Raw genomic sequence first — 21981 nt, forward strand, 5'->3', positions numbered from 1 at the left:
TGGTGGGGGGGGGAGGCGAGGTTCCTGAACCTGGGGGGGGGCGAGGTTCTTGAACTTGGGGGGGGCGAGGTTCCTGAACCTGGTGGGGGGGGGAGGCGAGGTTCCTGAACCTGGGGGGGGGCGAGGTTCTTGAACCTGGTGGGGGGGCGAGGTTCCTGAACCTGGTGGGGGGGGGGGAGGCGAGGTTCCTGAACCTGGGGGGGGTGAGGTTCCTGAACCTGGTGGGGGGGGGGAGGCGAGGTTCCTGAACCTGGGGGGGGCGAGGTTCTTGAACCTGGGGGGGGGCGAGGTTCTTGAACCTGGTGGGGGGGCGAGGTTCCTGAACCTGGTGGGGGGGGGGAGGCGAGGTTCTTGAACCTGGGGGGGGCGAGGTTCCTGAACCTGGTGGGGGGGGGAGGCGAGGTTCCTGAACCTGGGGGGGGCGAGGTTCTTGAACCTGGGGGGGGGCGAGGTTCCTGAACCTGGTGGGGGGGGGGAGGCGAGGTTCCTGAACCTGGGGGGGGTGAGGTTCCTGAACCTGGGGGGGTGGTTGAGGTTCCTGAACCTGGGGGGGGGGGAGGCGAGGTTCCTGAACCTGGGGGGGGCGAGGTTCTTGAACCTGGTGGGGGGGCGAGGTTCCTGAACCTGGTGGGGGGGGGGGAGGCGAGGTTCTTGAACCTGGGGGGGGCGAGGTTCCTGAACCTGGTGGGGGGGGGGAGGCGAGGTTCCTGAACCTGGGGGGGGCGAGGTTCTTGAACCTGGGGGGGGGCGAGGTTCCTGAACCTGGTGGGGGGGGGGGAGGCGAGGTTCCTGAACCTGGGGGGGGTGAGGTTCCTGAACCTGGGGGGGTGGTTGAGGTTCCTGAACCTGGGGGGGGGGGCGCGAGGTTCTTGAACCTGGGGGGGGCGCGAGGTTCTTGAACCTGGGGGGGGGCGAGGTTCCTGAACCTGGGGGGGGGGGCGAGTCTTGTGGCCCCGACTCCTCTCTGCAGCGTGTGCTGGTGGGGAGGGTGTTTGATGATTGCTGCTGCTCTCCGACGCCAGCGTTCCCTGGAGACGGTGGGAAGGGTTTTGCCTGGGGGTCGGCACTTTGCTCACACGTGGATGGATCAATAATGCAGCTGGGGGCTGCCCGGCACCGTGCTCACGCAACCAGCGGTTGGACCCAGAGGGACAGGGCACAGGATGCCGACCCTGCGCATGGGCAGACCCCGCCGTGGCAAGGCGTGCCGGTGATGTACGTCACTTCCGGCCGCGAGAGAATGGCGGTGAGGTGGTTGCTCAGTGTCCTGGCGGCGACGGCGGTCTGGGACGAAGTGGCGGGTGAGTGGGGCGGGACGGCGCGGCGGGCGGGGAGGATGAAGGGGGGGGAGGATGGAGGGGGGGGAGGATGGAGGGGGGGGAGGATGGAGGGGGGGCGCGGGCGGGGAGGGGGAGGATGGAGGGGGGGCGCGGGCGGGGAGGGGGAGGATGGAGGGGGGGCGCGGCCGGGGGGGGGGGAGGATGGAGGGGGGGCGCGGCCGGGGGGGGGGGAGGATGGAGGGGGGGGGCGCGGCCGGGGGGGGGGGAGGATGGAGGGGGGGGGCGCGGCTGAGGGGGAGGAAAGTGGAGAGGCAGTTGGGCCGCTTTGTTGCGAATGAACTGCTCATCGTTCCGGGGGTAAAAGGTGGGGGGAGTGCAGACCCCTCGAGGCTGGGGAGACTCGGCAGGTCGAAGAGACCCCGAATGGACGACGCGGCGGCCCGATCCAGCTGAGTTTCTCCTGCATTATGTTTCTACTCTTAGCCGTCCTGTCGGATATTGCTTCACAAAGTGCAGGGCTGAGCTTCTGCCAACTCGCCTTTATTGCTCATTTCAGTCTCCGTTTGGTTTTTCAGTTGCTTGATTTTGTGATTTCTGATTTCCTTCTTCACTGATGATGTTAAGAGTCTATAAAAGTTTTTCACGTTTAGATTCTTTGAGTCCAAATCCTTGCTCTGGCCAGATTGAATCTTCTCACCAAGTTACTGTGGCTATTAAGGATATCAGTTACTTTGAAACGTTTTCTTCTGCCTCACCTCTGAATGGGTCCCGGCAAAGGCCCTGCCCCCTCTTACTTTTTCACAAGTACGACTTGCAGTTAGTTCACCTGCTGAAGCATTTCAGTTGCAAGCTGTAGATTCTCAAATTGAGTTCAAGAGCAAGTAGGTGGTGCATCAGTGGGCAGTTGACAGGTTTAGGGTCAGTGGGCTGTTGACAGGTTTAAGATCAGTGGGTTGTTGACAGGTTTAAAGGAGAAACTGCCACTCTTTTAAAGCCTTGAGGACACAAATAGTCTGACGCTGTAGGAAGGGTGTGGCTGCCACAGACAATTCAGAATATATTCATCAGGATTTTGGAGAAACAGAAAAACTGCAGATGCTGGAATATAGTGAACACAGAGAAATTGGAGGCCAGAGAGCATCCATGGAGAGAAATAGGGTCTTTTATGAAGAAAGGTTGTGAGCCACACAGGGAGGAGACCACCGGAGAGGGTGGGGGGCATTGTAAAAGGTTGGAGAGAAAGGGAGAATGGAAACATGTGGAGGTGAAAACAAGAATTGGATGGGGATGTTACCTAAAGGAGAAAAATCCATCTGTGATGAAATGCTTTCCCTCAAGTTTGTTCAGTCTCACCTGGAAATAAATGAGGCCCATGACAGACAGGTGAGGAGAATTAAACTGGCTGGCATCAGGGAGATTCAGCCTAGATATCTGGATTATTGACTCTCCAGCCTCTCTCTTCATTCACCAGGATATTGCCTGAATTTTGCATGAAGAGCTGAAGCCTGAAATGTTGGTTATGAATTTTTATCTTTGCTATATACGGCACCTGCGTACATTTTGCTCGTACATGAAGGGCTCAAGTTCAAAACATTGGTTAGGTATCTTTTTTTTAAGCTATATAAAGTACACTGTTTGAGCTGCTGAGATTCTCCTGCATTGTGTTTTTACTTCAATCAAGGTGTCAGAGTTTCATGTTTTACCAGACAGGACCCAGCTCCTGCTCTGCCTCCAGACAGGACCCTGCTCTGCCTCCAGACAGGACCCTGCTCCTGCTCTGCCTCCAGACAGGACCCTGCTCCTGCTCTGCCTCCGGACAGGACCCTGCTCCTGCTCTGCCTCCGGACAGGACCCTGCTCCTGCTCTGCCTCCGGACAGGACCCTGCTCCTGCTCTGCCTCCGGACAGGACCCTGCTCCTGCTCTGCCTCCGGACAGGACCCTGCTCCTGCTCTGCCTCCGGACAGGACCCTGCTCCTGCTCTGCCTCCGGACAGGACCCTGCTCCTGCTCTGCCTCCGGACAGGACCCTGCTCCTGCTCTGCCTCCGGACAGGACCCTGCTCCTGCTCTGCCTCCGGACAGGACCCTGCTCCTGCTCTGCCTCCGGACAGGACCCTGCTCCTGCTCTGCCTCCAGACAGGTCCCTGCTCCTGCTCTGCCTCCAGTAGTGATAGATGAGCTAGGAGGAGCCATACAAAAGGAAAGGTGGAAATACTCAGTGAGACGTGCAGCACCTGTTGAGACAGAGTTTTGTCAGAATTATGAAAAGGTATATTGTAGGCAGTTTTTAAGTTCCAGGTGAAGAGAGTGTAGAGGACAAAAGAGAATGTCTTTCAGGTGGAACAAGAAATAGGATCAGGAGAAGGCCATCTGACCTGTTGAGCTGCTCTTCCATTCAATGTGATCATGGCTGATCTGGTGATTTCCACCTATCTACCTTTTCCCCAAATCCCTTAATTTCCCTACTATGTAAAAATCTCTGGAGGCAAGATAAAAAGGACGATGCTTGTTAGTAGCAGCTAATCTGTCTGGTGGCAGTGGAAAAGGAAAACGGGAAGGGGGGAAATAAAATCTTTTCTCATGGTACAAGGTATTTTGTGGAACATGCAGGGAAAGGTTACTTAGTGGATCAGGCAGATTATCCATTCCAATGTTGCTGGGGTCTTGGTCATTCAAACTCTAGCCGGGAAAAGTGTGGATACTTGAGTTCTGTTTGTTTCATATGCCATGGGGTCCACAATTTATCCCTGGCACCTGGAAATCATTACTAATAAAACAAAATTTCTGCATACTTTACTGTAATATGGTGAGACCAATTGCCCCCTCTCTCTCATGGCTGCTGTATCTTTTGGACCTGTGGTATTTTGAAGATTCAACTGCTATTTACTTTATGTTCAAGATTAAATTGATATTTGCTTTTATGTCTTGTGTTTTGTGAGATGGCCAAGCTGAAATATATAAAGATAATTCAATTAAATGGAAGGAAAAAAAATCATTAGCTTGTCTTTTCTGGACTTGAATCTTCTGAGCTGATTACTCTGTGGTAATTGCAATTTAAACTGGGTTAAATTTTTTTTAAAGGTGACTGTGGTAAACCTCCGGATTTGGAAAATGGTGCGCCACTGGATGAGTTTCTTTTGAATGACTCATTTATTGTTGGAAGCAAGGTCATTTACAGATGTAACCCAGGTTACACCTTTCGCCAAGGAAGCCGCAACAGTGTTACTTGCAACGAAAACGTTTGGGGACAATTACGCGCCACGTGTGAACGTAAGGAATTCTCTCATTCCCACTCTGTGTTGCTTTCCAGCCCCATCTTCCTCATGAGTGAATTTAGCTGAAGTGTAGTTTGTGGGCATGGGATGTTCCAATATTCTTATTAACTGAATCTTTTAGGAAATTGAAAATGTGCTAATCTGAGCTTTAATCATTCATGACAAAAAGCTGACTAATGTTTTGGAGTTACTCATTCTATGAACAGTCATCTCCTCATGCCAATATTTACAATATCAACAGGTTCGCTTAATGCCATGAATAAATTCTCTTGCTCACTCACAATTTTGATAATAGATTAGAGTCATCTGAAAAATTGTCTAGCAATTTGTTTTTCTCACATTTCAGTCAATGGTGTTGGGATGGCTTGTTAGGAAGTTGTAACTTAGTGGTACCTATTCTTTTCTATTCTCATAGCAAAGAGCTGTGGACATCCAGGGGACATTTTACATGGGTATTCCGAAGGCGAGGTTACTTTTGGAAATAAAATTACGTTCTATTGTGATAAAGGGTGAGTATTCATGGATTCGGTGGAAATAAAAGTGTTGTGTTCATTTTAATATCTAAATTGCTGCAATGATGGACCTAACTAGCAACAGTTCTCTGTTGGAGGAGGTGGTTGAAGTTGTGTTTTAAGAAGTCATCAGATGTGAATGGGATAGAAGAGGTGGAGCTGGTGTTTAATGTTTAGATGTGGATGGGAATAGAAGAGGTGGAGCTGGTGTTTAATGTTCAGATGTGGATGGGATAGAAGAGGTGGAGCTGGTGTTTAATGTTCAGATGTGGATGGGAATAGAAGAGGTGGAGCTGGTGTTTAATGTTCAGATGTGGATGGGATAGAAGAGGTGGAGCTGGTGTTTAATGTTCAGATGTGGATGGGATAGAAGAGGTGGAGCTGGTGTTTAATGTTCAGATGTGGATGGGAATAGAAGAGGTGGAGCTGGTGTTTAATGTTCAGATGTGGATGGGATAGAAGAGGTGGAGCTGGTGTTTAATGTTCAGATGTGGATGGGATAGAAGAGGTGGAGCTGGTGTTTAATGTTCACATATGGATGGGATAGAAGAGGTGGAGCTGGTGTTTAATGTTCAGATGTGGATGGGAATAGAAGAGGTGGAGCTGGTGTTTAATGTTCAGATGTGGATGGGATAGAAGAGGTGGAGCTGGTGTTTAATGTTCAGATGTGGATGGGATAGAAGAGGTGGAGCTGGTGTTTAATGTTCACATATGGATGGGATAGAAGAGGTGGAGCTGGTGTTTAATGTTCAGATGTGGATGGGAATAGAAGAGGTGGAGCTGGTGTTTAATGTTCAGATGTGGATGGGATAGAAGAGGTGGAGCTGGTGTTTAATGTTCAGATGTGGATGGGATAGAAGAGGTGGAGCTGGTGTTTAATGTTCACATGTGGATGGGATAGAAGAGGTGGAGCTGGTGTTTAATGTTCAGATGTGGATGGGAATAGAAGAGGTGGAGCTGGTGTTTAATGTTCAGATGTGGATGGGATAGAAGAGGTGGAGCTGGTGTTTAATGTTCAGATGTGGATGGGAATAGAAGAGGTGGAGCTGGTGTTTAATGTTCAGATGTGGATGGTATAGAAGAGGTGGAGCTGGTGTTTAATGTTCAGATGTGGATGGGATAGAAGAGGTGGAGCTGGTGTTTAATGTTCAGATGTGGATGGGATAGAAGAGGTGGAGCTGGTGTTTAATGTTCAGATGTGGATGGGATAGAAAAGGTGGAGCTGGTGTTTTGAAGAAACATTTGCAATAAACTTCCTATCCCCTCTTGAATGGAAAGTGCCAGACTTGGAAAATAGCAATTGTAACATCTCTGTTATCTGGGCTGGCAGGCAGTATAAGATGGTCAGTTTGACCTTGGATACAAGAACAAGTTCAGTCTGTCAAAGGAAGTTGGACCTTTCCTTGGGTCATCTTGGTGTGTGATGGAGCTGGATTGTGTATCCATAATGAATATGAACCGGTTGGGTCTGAAAACTGTAATCTAAGTGAGAAATCAGGATGAGAGAAAATCAAGGTAGGAAGATGCGTGTTCTTTGAGACAGGTAGGTTAAAACCCTGGGCCAGTCTGAACAGTCCTGGTTATGAATCTTGGGAAAGATGTCGAATTGGGTGGTGCAGGTTACAGTCTGAGCTGCCAGAGTACTCTCGCCCTCTGCAAGATGTGGGTCTGTGCTGATTGACCACAGGTCCACCCTTATCAGGATGTTTATGATAAGGAACGCGGTGGCTCTAAAGGTAGTGGAAACGGTCATTCTGATTTTTCTAGAGGGAGTTGGGTAGACAGCAGGATGGATACAGGAAAGACATTTTCGAGTCTATGGAGATTGATGGAATTGCTGTCCAGGGTCCCAGCTTGGCGTCCAGCTGAAATTTATCGTCATAGTTTCTCTTTCAATAATCCAGCAGTTCCATCAGTAATAACATTTCAATCATCATTGCAGAGATTTCTCAGTGCAGTGACCTCACCCCACCATCTTTGGATGCTTTATCAGTGATCCTCTTTCCATTGCAAGGTCAGAGATTGGGATGGTCACTGTATAACATTCAATTTCCTTTTCCAATTCAGCAAATGAAACAGGCAACATTCATAACTATAATTACCCTGGACAGCTATTTTTTTCAAAAGGTTTGCTTCCTGAAAATTAAAAGGGGATTATGCTAGACACCTTCAAGCTGAACACAAAGATAATTTCAGATTTGCTGTATCAGGTAGGAAGTTGGAGAATCATTAAATTAACTTTGATTGAATTTATCCTGGTTAATCGCATAATGATGCCGACACATTGCATTAGTTCAACTGATCTAAAAATGTTTTGCCGCTGATTTTCGTTTGTACTCAGCATCTGATGCCTCTCGTGTCAGTGTCAACAATAGTCGACCAGCATTGATGCATTCCAGTTGCCCTGATCCCACTTTTCCATGGTTGCAATGTCCTGGTGAAATCTTGCACTGTGTCCGTCACTGACGGCACCAAGATCAGCGGGGAAGACGTCAAAATGCAAACGCAAAAAAATGAATTTTCAATGATATGTTCATGGTTTTGTCCGTTTGAAGGATGTTGTCAATCACCTGGATGTAGTTTGGTGCTTGGTAGTTGCCAAGAAAATGCTCTCTAAATGTCTTCCATGCTATTTTCTCCAGCCTCACTAGCAGATCTTTTAACTGCCTATCAATGATAATGCATCTGATCTGTGGGCCAACAAAAATGCCTTCCTTCATCTTGAAGTCACCTGTGTCTCAAATAGTGAAATCCATCATCTTCTTTGTTCATTGCTTTCACAAAATTTTTCATCAATAATTATAAGACCAGGTCAGATGCTGGGTATCCTGTAGCAAGTGAAAACACAAAATACTGGAGAAACTCAGTTGGTCAAAGAGTGTGCTTTATGTAGCAAAGGTAAAAATCCAGAGTTTTTCCACCTTTAGGACTGGGATATTCTTCAATTGTCTGTGTGGTGTCGCTCAAAAAATGCAGAGTTGAACATGGTCTAGGAAAAAGCAGACGGCTCCCATGGAGCATCCGAAAAAGCAGATGGCTCCCATGCAGCATCCTAAGCATTTATTCCTTCCACCATCCGCACACAGAGTAATTCCACAGAGCAATTACATGTTTGAGCTATTCCTGTAGCAACTCTCATGTTCATGACATTTACCACCAAAATGTTTGGACACCGAGGATCATTCCACCAATTAGCATATCATCATGTTTCTCAATGTATTGTCACATATTAACTGTTGCTGGACCTAAATTATTGAACTCTGTCCAACAGCACTATGGTGCATTTGCACAGGAAGGACTGGAGCTGTTACCACCACTTCCTCAATGGCATTTCTACTGATGCCTGAATCTGAAAGATGTCGATGTAAAATCTTATGCTCTGCAGAAGGGCACCTGTGGATATTTCCATTTGTCCTCCTGTGACATTTGTCCCTTTTCCCTGTGAAGTGGCTACTGAGCTGTTGACATTTTGTGGGATTTGTTACCATCCCAAAGTTGGTTATCAAATTCAGATGGAGTTGTAGGTGTGTTTTTGCATATTAATCTCTTCATAGCTAAGCAGAATTTGGCCTGTCGCATCTCTTTAATTTTTAATGAAGAGTATTGGAGAGAGCTGGCTTTCACGTGAGGCCCAGTTGCCCTCTTAGTTATAACTCGGAATGAGGCAGCACACTGAATAAAACAGCAGAATTTCCTGAACTAGTCTGTTTACTTTGGTTTGGTTACAAAGTCAGGTGGACCATTGAGGGGTTCTGAGGATGAACACACAGAGGGTGGCCTGTTGGCGATTCAAAACGAGGAACCCACCATCGACAGTCGGTGACTCTGGGAGGGATTCTCTTCTGCTTCTCTTTCTCTGATTGTAAGGGGCACTTCAGGCAGTTTCCGTCAAGGCGAATCTGTCTGCCTTACACCGTGAAAACAAATTTTGTGTAATATTGCAGTCTTTATTACATGACAATAAATTGAATCTTGAATCAATGAACATCCAAAAGTATTCTCATGTGTGTGAGCTTAAATACTATCAACAACCTAAAAATCTTCCATTACTTTATAATGCTAGTTTTACGTTTACAGTTTAACATTAATTCACTAGGATCCTATTTTCTTCTTTATAGTATTTGTTTATCTTTGCTTAATATTTGCAACCTATCTTCAGGCCACTGAGGCTTCCAACCACCCCCACCCCACCCCAAAGCATTAGTATTTAACTGATGCCAAAAGTTTTCATCTGCAAACTGCATCATCTTGTATGATGCCATCGTCTTGTATAATACCATCATACAAGATGATGGTAATGCAGTCCCCACTTTTTAAATTTTTTCCATCTGGAAATCAAGTTGTCAAGTTTATTGGCATCTGATTGTACAAGTACAACCTGATAAAACAGTGTTCTCCGGTCCTTGGTGCAAAACGTGCAGACACACAACCAGACATAACACTCGTACAGGCAAACTATATATAGGACAAATAGTCACATATACAAATAAATAAATATTGTTTTGTACATATGAGAGTCTCGTGGTCAGTATGAACCGTTCCTTTGGTCGTTCTCACTGCCCGTGGGAAGAAGCTGTTCCTCAGCCTGGTGGGGCTGGCTCTGATCCTCCTGGATCTCTTCCCCGACGGGAGCAGCTGAAAGATGCAAGGGTCCTCAATGATTTTGCGAATCCTCTTCAGACATCAATCCTGGTAGATCACCTCGCAGGGGGAAGGGAGACTTTGTGATCTATGCGGCAACTCGAAAAAGTAAATTGAAAACCTGTTCAAGGGAGAATCCACCCGTGGAGGAAGTTTAGGGACCACTTGTGCTGGGTTCAGCATAGTTACATATTGGTTCTCTTTTTAGACAATAGACAATAGGAGCTGGAGTAGGCCATTTGGCCCGTCGGGCCAGCACCGCCATTTTAGATCATGGCTGATCATTACCATCAGTACCCCTTTCCAGCCTTATCCCCATAACCCTTAACTCCGTTACCCACAAGAGTCTTATCTAACTCTCTGTGGTGAATTATTTCTGAATGATGGAGTATTATTGCACGTTATTTATAGATTCACTTTAATGTTGCTATGAGATAATGATGTTTTTGTTGCCTTTTTAGATACAAGATAGTAGGTAGGAACTACCGCACCTGCCAAGCTGATGGATGGGATGGTCAGGTACCAACATGTGAAGGTAGGTTAAGGCTGTTAGCTGTTCTTGTTTTTTTCCATGACCATAACCATTATTTCTACTTTTGGATTTTCTCTCGAATGTTTGATGTTCTTTGGTAAAGCTGAAAGGCTGCAGACTTTGTGCTTGAAGTAAAAACACAGTACTGGAGAAACTCAGTAGGTTAAGCAGAGTATTTTATCTAGCAATGATAAATATATATAACCAATGTTTTGGGCTTGAATCCTTTGTATAAATATGAACTCGTGCCCAAAACGTTGGTTATGTATCTTTGCTACATAAAAAACAGTTTACCTGCTGAGTTTCTCCAGCATCGTGTTTTCACTTGATGTTTTACTGACTGCTTTTATTTCTTTTGTGTCTGTTCTGTTTCTCCTTCTTAGTGTCATTACTTTGTTTTTTGATACCCTTCATTGCTCTGGTGAGTGGGATGTGGGTCCTGCTGTGGAAAGTCATATTCTGTGGTGGTGCTGGCTGCCAGGTCATGGATGGTCCAGTAAAGAGCAGCGTGAAACACGAAAGTCTGCAGATGCTTAGATTGTCGTAAAAACACTCCTAAATGCTGGAGAAACTCAGCTGGTCTTTTCAGTGTCCATAAAAAGCAAAGATACATCACTGATGTTTCGGGCCTGAGCCCTTCTTCAAAGAATAAGCAGAATGAATGATTCAGAAGCAGGACATCTCAGAAAGACTCCGAATTCAGACATAGCTGGGGGAGGAATCCAGACCAACAAAAGGTGTTAATTGGATATGATGAGGGACAAGGTAAGAATTTATCTCGTGAAAAGCAGCGTTGGTTTTTGCAGTGGGTGATGGGTGAATGAATGAGGGATTGAGTACTGTTAGGTCTGCTTTGTTCATGAATGAGTGAGTCAGACACCAGACTGAGTCGAAATCAAGGTTCTTTGTTCTTTATTACCGGATTGTAACACTTGCAACTAACAGTGTTAGTTGGAGAAGGCGCATTCTGCCGTTATCAGCAAGTGGTGTTTTTTATATACCTTAGGATACGTAAGGTATCCTAAGAGAGTGGGAGGCGGCGGCCCCAATCCAGGCACAGGGTGAACTGCGGCGGCCTCGGCCCCGGTCCGGGCAGTATGGACCGACCTAGGAGGGGAGGCAGGCCCCTCCAGCCCGGGTAAGAAACCTGCATAGGAGAAGGCCACTCCGATATAAAACCTACGACCCAAGGACCTCGCTGCCACGTCCCAGCTTGCTTGGCCACGGCACACGAACCATGGGTGTAAAGGGTGGGGCCAGTACTGCGCGCACTGCACTCCACCTAAAAGCTCCTTTGCGCAGGCCCGAGGACAGGTCCACGTCCTCCCCCTCCACGTCCTCCCCCTCCACGTCCTCCCCCTCCACGTCCTCCCCCTCCACGTCCTCCCCCTCCACGTCCTCCCCCTCCACGTCCTCCCCCTCCACGTCCTCCCCCTCCACGTCCTCCCCCTCCACGTCCTCCCCCTCCACGTCCTCCCCCTCCACGTCCTCCCCCTCCACGTCCTCCCCCTCCACGTCCTCCCCCTCCACGTCCTCCCCCTCCACGTCCTCCCCCTCCACGTCCTCCCCCTCCACGTCCTCCCCCTCCACGTCCTCCCCCTCCACGTCCTCCCCCTCCACGTCCTCCCCCTCCACGTCCTCCCCCTCCACGTCCTCCCCCTCCACGTCCTCCCCCTCCACGTCCTCCCCCTCCACGTCCTCCCCCTCCACGTCCTCCCCCTCCACGTCCTCCCCCTCCACGTCCTCCCCCTCCACGTCCTCCCCCTCCACGTCCTCCCCCTCCACGTCCTCCCCCTCAAAAGATGCTCACAAACTCAAGCTAGCATGCTGGAACATCAGAACCATGCTAGACAAGGCTGACAGCCACCGACCTGAACGTCGGTCTGCCCTCATTGCACATGAACTCCTCAGACTCGACATCGACATAGCCGCTCTCAGTGAAGTCCGCCTGGCAGATGTAGGCAGCCTCCAAGAACGCGGAGCGGGCTACACACTCTACTGGTCTGGCAAGCCTTCGGATGAACGACGCCTATCTGGTGTAGGCTTCATGGTCAAGAGCTTCATTGCCTCCAAACTCGAAAACCTTCCGACAGGCCTCTCGAACCGAATCATGTCCATGCGACTCCCACTTCAAAACAAGCGTCACATCACCCTCATCAGTGTCTATGCTCCAACCCTCCAGGTGGAACCAGCAGAAAAGAACAAGTTCTACACCGACCTGCGCAACCTCATCCAACGTACCCCTACAGCCGACAAGGTTGTCATCCTGGGCGACTTCAACGCTCGTGTCGGCAAAGACTCAGAAACCTGGCCAGGAATCCTGGGCAAGCATGGCGTCGGCAAGTGCAACGACAATGGGCGCCTCCTGTTGGAGCTCTGCGCAGAACAGCGACTTGTCATTACAAACACCCTTTTTCAGCAGAGGGACAGCCTTAAGACCACCTGGATGCATCCCCGATCCAAACACTGGCACCTCCTGGACTACATCCTGGTGCGAGAAAGTGACAAACAAGATGTGCTCCACACCAGGGTCATGCCTAGCGCGGAATGCCACACTGACCACCGGCTGGTTCACTGCAAGCTCAACCTTCACTTCAAGCCAAAGCCCAGGAACAATAAAGCCCCCAGAAAGAGGTTCAATGTTGGAAACCTGCAGTCAGACGAAGCGAGAGGAAACTTCCAGGCAAACCTCAAAGCAAAGCTCGACGTTGCAACCCGCCTCACGGACCCGTCCCCTGAAACCCTCTGGGATCAGTTGAAGACTACCATACTGCAATCCACTGAAGAGGTACTGGGCTTCTCCTCCAGGAAAAACAAGGACTGGTTTGACGAAAACAGCCAGGAAATCCAGGAGCTGCTGGCAAAGAAGCGAGCTGCCCACCAGGCTCACCTTACAAAGCCGTCCTGTCCAGAGAAGAAACAAGCCTTCCGTCGCGCATGCAGCCATCTTCAGCGCAAACTCCGGGAGATCCAAAATGAGTGGTGGACTAGCCTCGCCAAACGAACCCAGCTCAGCGCGGACATTGGCGACTTCAGGGGTTTCTACGAGGCTCTAAAGGCTGTGTACGGCCCCTCACCCCAAGTCCAAAGCCCGCTGCGCAGCTCAGACGGCAAAGTCCTCCTCAGCGACAAGATCTCCATCCTCAACCGATGGTCAGAACACTTCCAATCTCTTTTCAGTGCCAACCGCTCAGTCCAAGATTCCGCCCTGCTCCAGCTCCCTCAACAGCCCCTAAGGCTAGAGCTGGATGAGGTTCCCACCCTGGATGAGACATATAAGGCAATCGAACAACTGAAAAGTGGCAAAGCAGCAGGTATGGATGGAATCCCCCCAGAAGTCTGGAAGGCTGGCGGCAAAACTCTGCATGCCAAACTGCATGAGTTTTTCAAGCTTTGTTGGGACCAAGGTAAACTGCCTCAGGATCTTCATGATGCCACCATCATCACCCTGTACAAAAACAAAGGCGAGAAATCAGACTGCTCAAACTACAGGGGAATCACGTTGCTCTCCATTGCAGGCAAAATCTTCGCTAGGATTCTACTAAATAGAATAATACCTAGTGTCGCCGAGAATATTCTCCCAGAATCACAGTGCGGCTTTCGCGCAAACAGAGGAACTACTGACATGGTCTTTGCCCTCAGACAGCTCCAAGAAAAGTGCAGAGAACAAAACAAAGGACTCTACATCACCTTTGTTGACCTCACCAAAGCCTTCGACACCGTGAGCAGGAAAGGGCTTTGGCAAATACTAGAGCGCATCGGATGTCCCCCAAAGTTCCTCAACATGATTATCCAACTGCACGAAAACCAACAAGGTCGGGTCAGATACAGCAATGAGCTCTCTGAACCCTTCTCCATTAACAATGGCGTGAAGCAAGGCTGTGTTCTCGCACCAACCCTCTTTTCAATCTTCTTCAGCATGATGCTGAACCAAGCCATGAAAGACCCCAACAATGAAGACGCTGTTTACATCCGGTACCGCACGGATGGCAGTCTCTTCAATTGAGGCGCCTGCAAGCTCACACCAAGACACAAGGGAAACTTGTCCGTGAACTACTCTTTGCAGATGATGCCGCTTTAGTTGCCCATTCAGAGCCAGCTCTTCAGCGCTTGACGTCCTGCTTTGCGGAAACTGCCAAAATGTTTGTCCTGGAAGTCAGCCTGAAGAAAACTGAGGTCCTCCATCAGCCAGCTCCCCACCATGACTACCAGCCCCCCCCACATCTCCATCGGGCACACAAAACTCAAAACGGTCAACCAGTTTACCTATCTCGGCTGCACCATTTCATCAGATGCAAGGATCGACAATGAGATAGACAACAGACTCGCCAAGGCAAATAGCGCCTTTGGAAGACTACACAGAGTCTGGAAAAACAACCAACTGAAAAACCTCACAAAGATGAGCGTATACAGAGCCGTTGTCATACCCACACTCCTGTTCGGCTCCGAATCATGGGTCATCTACCGGCACCACCTACGGCTCCTAGAACGCTTCCACCAGCGTTGTCTCCGCTCCATCCTCAACATCCATTGGAGCGCTTACACCCCTAACGTTGAAGTACTCAAGATGGCAGAGGTTGACAGCATCGAGTCCACGCTGCTGAAGATCCAGCTGCGCTGGATGGGTCACGTCTCCAGAATGGAGGACCATCGCCTTCCCAAGATCCTGTTATATGGCGAGCTCTCCACTGGCCACCGTGACAGAGGTGCACCAAAGAAGAGGTACAAGGACTGCCTAAAGAAATCTCTTGGTGCCTGCCACATTGACCACCGCCAGTGGGCTGATAACGCCTCAAACCGTGCATCTTGGCGCCTCACAGTTTTGCGGGCAGCAACCTCCTTTGAAGAAGACCGCAGAGCCCACCTCACTGACAAAAGGCAAAGGAGGAAAAACCCAACACCCAACCCCAACCAACCAATTTTCCCTTGCAACCGCTGCAATCGTGTCTGCCTGTCCCGCATCGGACTTGTCAGCCACAAACGAGCCTGCAGCTGACGTGGACTTTTTACCCCCTCCATAAATCTTCGTCCGCGAAGCCAAGCCAAAGAGAAAGAGGATACGTACTTAGTAAATTATCATACCATGACATTGTCCAATGAATAAACTGTTGCTGTCCCTCTCTGCTAGCCTCCTGCACATCAATTTGTCATCCCCACTCTTATCTTGAGAGTACAAGGTCACAACTGCATCTTGTTACGGCCCAGCACTGGGTGACTCCTTCTACATTCCCAGCTCATGATGTTTTTACCTAACAGTACCCAGCTAAATGACATGAGCAAACAACAAGAGGCCGGAGGGCCTCCAGTCCAGCGGCAGCCATGTTTCAGATTGGAACATTTTTTCAAGAAAAGTCTTTATTTGCTCAAGATACCAGCACTGCTGTTGGTATGGCGTGATAATAATGTGCTGGGAATCTTTGGTGCACTAATTTCACTGGGAGAATAATCAAAGGGATAAGCCATGAAAAGGAAGGGAAGAATGTACAAATTTTGACCAGAAGAAGGAATGATTACATGTACCAGGTTCAGTTTTTCAATGGACAAAGAATTTGATTCCTGATGAGAAGTCCTCCCATTGAATTACAGTCTCAGTTTTTTATAAATACTCAGTAATTGCTTTATAGTTTTACTAGACATCCAGTTGAGACGATCCCTTGATTTCTTCCTAAGGTCATGGTGTCATAGAACTGTGCAGCACAGAAGTGTTCCCTTTGAGGGCATTCCGCAGACACGCTGTCCAATTCAACCCTCCAGGCCCACCCCAGACTGGAGGCACCTACTGCCCTGACACTTGACGGCTCCAGCACAGGGGTAGGGATAATACTGGGACAGTTCATTGAAGGTCACTGGCAACCCCTGGCCTTTATCAGTAGGCACCTCCACCACCCCCAAATACAGCGCTTTGATTGAGAGCTATTGGCGCTGTACCTGGCGGTAAGACGTTTCCGTTACTTTTTGAAAGGTCAACAATTCAAGGTCTTCATTGATCACAAGCCACTGACCTTCACTTTCCATAAGGTACCTGACACTTGGTTGGCCTGACAACAGACACACTTGTCCTACATGTCTGAATTTATCATGGACGCACAACACGTCGCAGGAAAAATCAACGTGGTAGTCGCCCTCTGTCACGTCCCGCGATCGAAACGGTCCACTCCCTGTCCCAGGAGTTGACTACATGGTCTCGCCAAAGCGCAGCAGCGTGTACCTGAGATCCCCATGTATAGGACTGCCATCTCCAGTCTCAGGGTTGAAGACACCTCTGTCAGCCCAGGTAACCTGACACTGCTGTGCGACGTCACTACCAGCAGGTCATTGCTCCATTGTTCTGGCTGTGTGGTGGCGCCAGGTTTTTGACACCATCCTTAATCTGGCGCATCCCACAATCGAGCCAAGGTCAAGATGGTGGCTAGCAGATTTGTCTGGCACAGCCTCTGTAAGCAGTCATTCACTGGGCCAAAACCTACGTGAAACATAGAAACATAGAAGATCATGGCTGATCTTAAAGTTCAGTACCCCGTCCCCGCCTTCTCTCCGTAACCTTTAATACCCTTATACTGAAGAAATAGATCTAATTCCCTCTTAAATAGATTTAATGAACCTGCCTCTACTGCCCTCTGTGGCAATGAATTCCACAGATTCACCACCCTCTGGGTCAAGAAATTCCTCCTCATCTCGGTCCTAAATGGTTTGCCTATTATCCTCAAACCATGGCCCCGGGTTCTGGATTTTCCCATCCTTGGAAACATCCCATCTGCATCCATTCTGCCCAGTCCTGCCAGAATTTTATAGGTCTCTATGAGATCCCCTCTCAATCTTCTAAACTCCAGCGAGTACAATCCCAATTTGTGCAATCTTTCCTCCTAAGTCATTCCTGCCATTCCAGGTATCAGCCTGGTGAATCGCCTCTGCACTCCCTCCATTGCAAGAACATCCTTCCTTAGATAAGGTGACCAAACCCTCTTGATATGAAGGCCAACATACCATTTGCCTTTTTAACCGCCTGCTGTACCTGCATGCTCGCCTTCAGAAACTGGTGTACAAGAACCCCTAGGTCTCTCTGCACTTCCCCATCTCTTAATCTATTGTCATTCAAATAGTAATCTGCCCTCCGGTTTGTATTACCAAAGTGGATAACCTCACATTGATCCACATTGTAGTGCATTTGCCATGGATCTGCCCAGTCCCTCAATTGATCCAAATCACACTGGAGCTTCCTGACCCCCTCTTCCGTGCACACAACCCCTCCTAGCTTAGTGTCATCTGCAAATTTGGAGATATTACATCCAATCCCCTCATCCAGATCATTAATGTAAATTGTGAACAGCTGGGGTCCCAGTACAGATCCCTGTGGTACCCCACTGGTCACCGCCTGCCACTCAGAAAACGAGCCATTTATCCCAACTCTCTGTCTTCTACCTGCCAGCCAGTTCTCAATCCACATCAATACTTTGCCCCCAATCCCATGAGCCTTGATTTTGGAAGCCAGTCGTAAATGCGGGATCTTATCGAAGGCCTTTTGGAAGTCCAGGTACACCACGTCCACTGGCTCTCCCCCATCTATTTTACCTGTCACCATCTCAAAGAATTCCAATAGATTTGTCAAGCACGATTTACCTTTTGTAAATCCATGTTGACTCTGTCCGATCCCTTCTCTGCTAGTCATATGCTCCGCTATTACATCCTTAATAATGGATTCCATCATTTTGCCCACTACTGATGTAAGGCTCACAGGCCGATAATTCCCCGCTTTTTCTCTACCCCCCTTTTTAAATAGTGGGGTAACATTAGCTACCCTCCAATCCATGGGTACTGATCCTGAGTCTTTTGAGTTCTGGAAAATAATTCTTAAAGCATCTGCTATCTGAATGGCCACTTCCTTGAGTACCCTAGGATGTAGATTATCAGGCCCTTGGGATTTATCTGCCTTCAATCCCATCAATTTCCCCAAGACCATGTCCTTAGAGATACTGATTTCTTTCAGTTCCTCCCTTGCATTAGTCTCTATGTTTCCCAACATCCTTGGGAGGTTATTTGTATCCTCTCTTGTAAAAATAGAACTAAAGTAAGAATTTAATTGGTCTGCCATTTCCTTATTCCCCATTATATATTCCCCTGATTCCGACTGCAAAGGACCTACTCTGGATTTCACCAATCTTTTCCTCTTGACATATTTATAAAAGCTTTTGCAGTCGGTTTTTATATTTGCCGCAAGCTTACTTTCGTAATTTATTTTTGCTCTCTTGATTAATCCCTTTGTCCTCCTTTGGTGCATCTTGAACTGCTCCCAGTCTTCGGTTGTGGTACTTTTTTTGGCCAATTGATATGCTCTCTCTTTGGACCTAATGCGGTCTCCAATTATCCACGATTGAGTCACCTTTTTTGGTTTATTTTTATGCCAAACCGGTATAAATGATTTTTGCAATTTCTCCATTAGTTCTGTGAATGCTTTCCATTGTCTATCTACAGTCAACTCCCCTCAATCAATCTTACTTAACTCCCGTCTCATACCATCATAATTCCCTTTATTTAAATTCAGGACTTTAGTCTCGGTTTTAATGTGAACTGCAGGTTCACATAAGAGCATCCAGACAGACCTTTGAACTGGCGTGGTGCAGGTTCAGCCAAGTACATATTGACATAGTGAGGTCGTTACCAGTTTCCCATTAGGCAAGATACCACTTGAGGCGCTTTCGCTAGCTGATATCAACACAAAAACCTGTGCCAGGGCATCCATCGACACATGGGTGTCCACATTCAGGGTCCCAAAGCACCTAAGCTTGGACAGGGGGACACAATTTACCTCTGGGCAGCACTGGCTAACTTTCTGGGGACACAGCTCAACCACACAAAGGCGTATCACCCTCAGGCCAATGGTTGGTGTAGCAGTTTCACTGGCACCTGAAGGCAGTTTTGATGGCCCTGCTAACGGGTCGCAACTGGGTGGACAAACTGCCTTGGGTCCTGCTGGGGATTTGAACTGCACCGAAGGAGGACTTCAGTGCCCTGGCAGTGGAGATGGTCTGTGGTCCACCCTTAATCATTCCGGAGAGGGGGGTTCCCGGCCCCTGATAAACGCCCGGAAGATCCTGCAGCAGCCCTCAAGAACGTGGCAAAAACTGGGGTCCCTAGTCCCGTGGCAACCCCCACCATACGGCCAGCTCAAACAAAACATCGCCATGGACTTGTCACTACATCTTTAGGAGAAGGGGCGCACACCGGCTGCCCCAACAATGACTCCACAGGGTCATCAGGGACTTCGACTCCACCTTCATCCTTAACATCAGCGGTAAGGAGGAGATGTTTACCGTTAACTGCGTGAATCCAGCATATCTGAACTGTAATGAGCAGGTCTCCTGCAACACAGGGGCAGACCGCCCAAGTCGATGGACAATGGCCTGATTGCCGGTTCTGGGGAGGTTGTGTAGCAGCCCGCACACGGAGATACGTACCGGCCTACAAAATGGCCGACAAACATGGTGACTGCATGGACCTGGGGGTGAGGGGGGGCCTGTCACCTGCTGTTGTCCCAGGTGACCTTCCATGTGGCAGGAAGATGGGGAACTATGGCGGGAACACCAGCCAATCCCAGGCCAGCGCTCCGATGACATGCGGCCCTGATGTCAGGTGCCTGGGGCGCATATAAGTGCGATGGCCAGAGCAATAAACCAGTCTCGATTCTAAGGCTTCAGTGTGCGTGTCATTCTTCTCCATGCTCGCGTAGCGCGAATGCTACAGTTTAAAAAATATTTTTGGCATATATGCTGGTTTTGCTAGGGGTTAGGGGTTGGAAGTTGGATTGCTTTTCCCTGGTGTAAGGTAAAACATCATGAGATGGGAATGTGTAGGGAGTTACCCTGTACAGGGCTGTAACAAGAAGGGGAGGTGTCCTTGTACTCCTGTTAGGTAAAACATCATGAGATGGGAATGTACGGGGCTGTAACAAGATGTAAATGCATCCTTGTACTTACAAGATAAGAGAGACATTGATGGATTGAGAGGCAGGAAGCTAGCAGGGAAAGGATAGCAACAGTTTTAGTCATTGGACAAGTAATGATATGATGATGTTCAAAGCATGTATCCAAGGGTATAAAAAATCACCATTTTGCTGATAACGGCAGAATGCATTCTCCGACTAACATGGTTAGTCGCAAGTGTTACAATCCGGTAATAAAGAACAAAGAACCCTGATTTCGACTCAGCCTGGTGTTTGTCTCACTCATTCATGAACAAAGCAGACCTAACACTGGGCATTGCAAATCTTTGGATTGATCGCTGTCCAAAGGAGTGGGCCCCAACTAGAAATATTTGGAATAAACATGACCTATGTTGGTTGTTGGAAAGATATCTTGGGAAGTGAGATAATTCTGGCTAGAGTAATTGCCTGGGTTAACTGGGTAGCTCTGCAAGGCAAACATTCAGATTGTTTGTGTGTCTGTGGAGTTCAGTTGGTCTTGGTTCAGGGTGAGGGATGAACTTGATCATCATTTGTTGAATGTGCATTTGGTGGAAGAAACTTGCTGTGCTCCGTTGTGATAGATGGTCAGTGAGCTGGACTTATTTTAACCATGAAATTGTTGCTTTGATTTGGGCATTAATCAAGATGTATCTATTGCCAGGTGTTACTTGTCCTGACATTTTATCATTTGAGAATGGGCAAGTGTCATCACCCTCCATTGGGGAGTTCTGGCAATTTGGAGAAGTGGCTGAGTTTTCGTGTGATGGTGACTATTCATTGATCGGAGCTCGTCAACTGACTTGTGAAGCTGATGGAAACTGGAACAGTGCTTTCCCAGTTTGCAAAGGTACAGAATTGTTTTAATTGCCACTTTAAACATATTTAAAATTTCAGTTTTAAATTTTTGGTCATGGTCGATCATTTGTTCCTCCTTGATGGAATCTGACTTTTATCAAAATATAAAAGTCTTAACTGTCATCCTCGACCTCCTAACTCCCACCCTCTTCCCTGTCTCGCAGCCTTGATCTCTGAACAGTTGGAATGTAAATCATTAAATTATTCTTATTTTATATTCGTCTCGGTTTGAATTAGTTCCTCTGAGGTGCAACCCTTGAGTTTTCCTTATTCCATGGCAGATTTGTGATTGTGCCCAAGGCAACTGATATCCATAACCATTCAGTCCACAACTTCACATTTACTGTTTGAAGCTGGCCTCTGCTCTGGTAATGTTTTTCCTCTGGCTGGTTACTTTTCCAATGTGCCCTTGTTAATGAAGGATGTCTGATTGGTCTGCAGGTATGAAGTGTGACCATTTCATCTGGTTTAAGATGCGCTGTCTATCAGTTGATCAGATTGTCCAGGTGCTGGAAATCTGTTTTAAAAATTTGAAAAATGCAGGAAACACCCAGTGGGCAAGCAACAGTGGAAAGACTAGTTTTCACTTACAATTTGTGTTGCTTTCCTATTGTGAAAAGTCACAATGTGGGGTCAAGGGGAACTTTCCTACGGATTTTCAGAGATAATCTTTGAAGGTTTCACAGGCAAAACCCACTATAAATGTTGCATTCATGGGGCAAACTTATTACATGTCGGTTCAATGAAATACATTAGGATTCCTTCACATGAATGTTGGAGAGTTGAACTTTTGAGGACTCTCTGGCCTCTTAGAGTCTAGCAGGAGTGCACAAAGTTGAACCAAGGGAAATCTGCTCGAACAGAGCAGGAGGAACTCAGAAAATACAGCATGCTGCTTGAACTGTTTTATTTTAACTAAATATTGGTGT

The 21981-nt window shown here is 48.1% G+C and overlaps 1 protein-coding gene across 1 annotated transcript in view; it reads left to right on the forward strand.

Annotated features, from left to right (window-relative positions):
* Positions 1 to 21981, forward strand: part of LOC138765557 (C4b-binding protein alpha chain-like) — a 77880-nt gene that overhangs the window by 6720 nt on the left and 49179 nt on the right. Inside the window, exons 6-10 of the mRNA XM_069942590.1 lie at positions 971 to 1301; positions 4361 to 4549; positions 4970 to 5063; positions 10169 to 10242; positions 20859 to 21044. Of these exons, the coding sequence (XP_069798691.1) occupies positions 971 to 1301; positions 4361 to 4549; positions 4970 to 5063; positions 10169 to 10242; positions 20859 to 21044 (874 nt within the window). The remainder of the gene's footprint in view (positions 1 to 970; positions 1302 to 4360; positions 4550 to 4969; positions 5064 to 10168; positions 10243 to 20858; positions 21045 to 21981) is intronic.

Source organism: Narcine bancroftii, chromosome 5 (genome assembly GCF_036971445.1).
Source record: "Narcine bancroftii isolate sNarBan1 chromosome 5, sNarBan1.hap1, whole genome shotgun sequence".
In the NCBI taxonomy this organism is placed as follows: Eukaryota; Metazoa; Chordata; class Chondrichthyes; order Torpediniformes; family Narcinidae; genus Narcine; species Narcine bancroftii.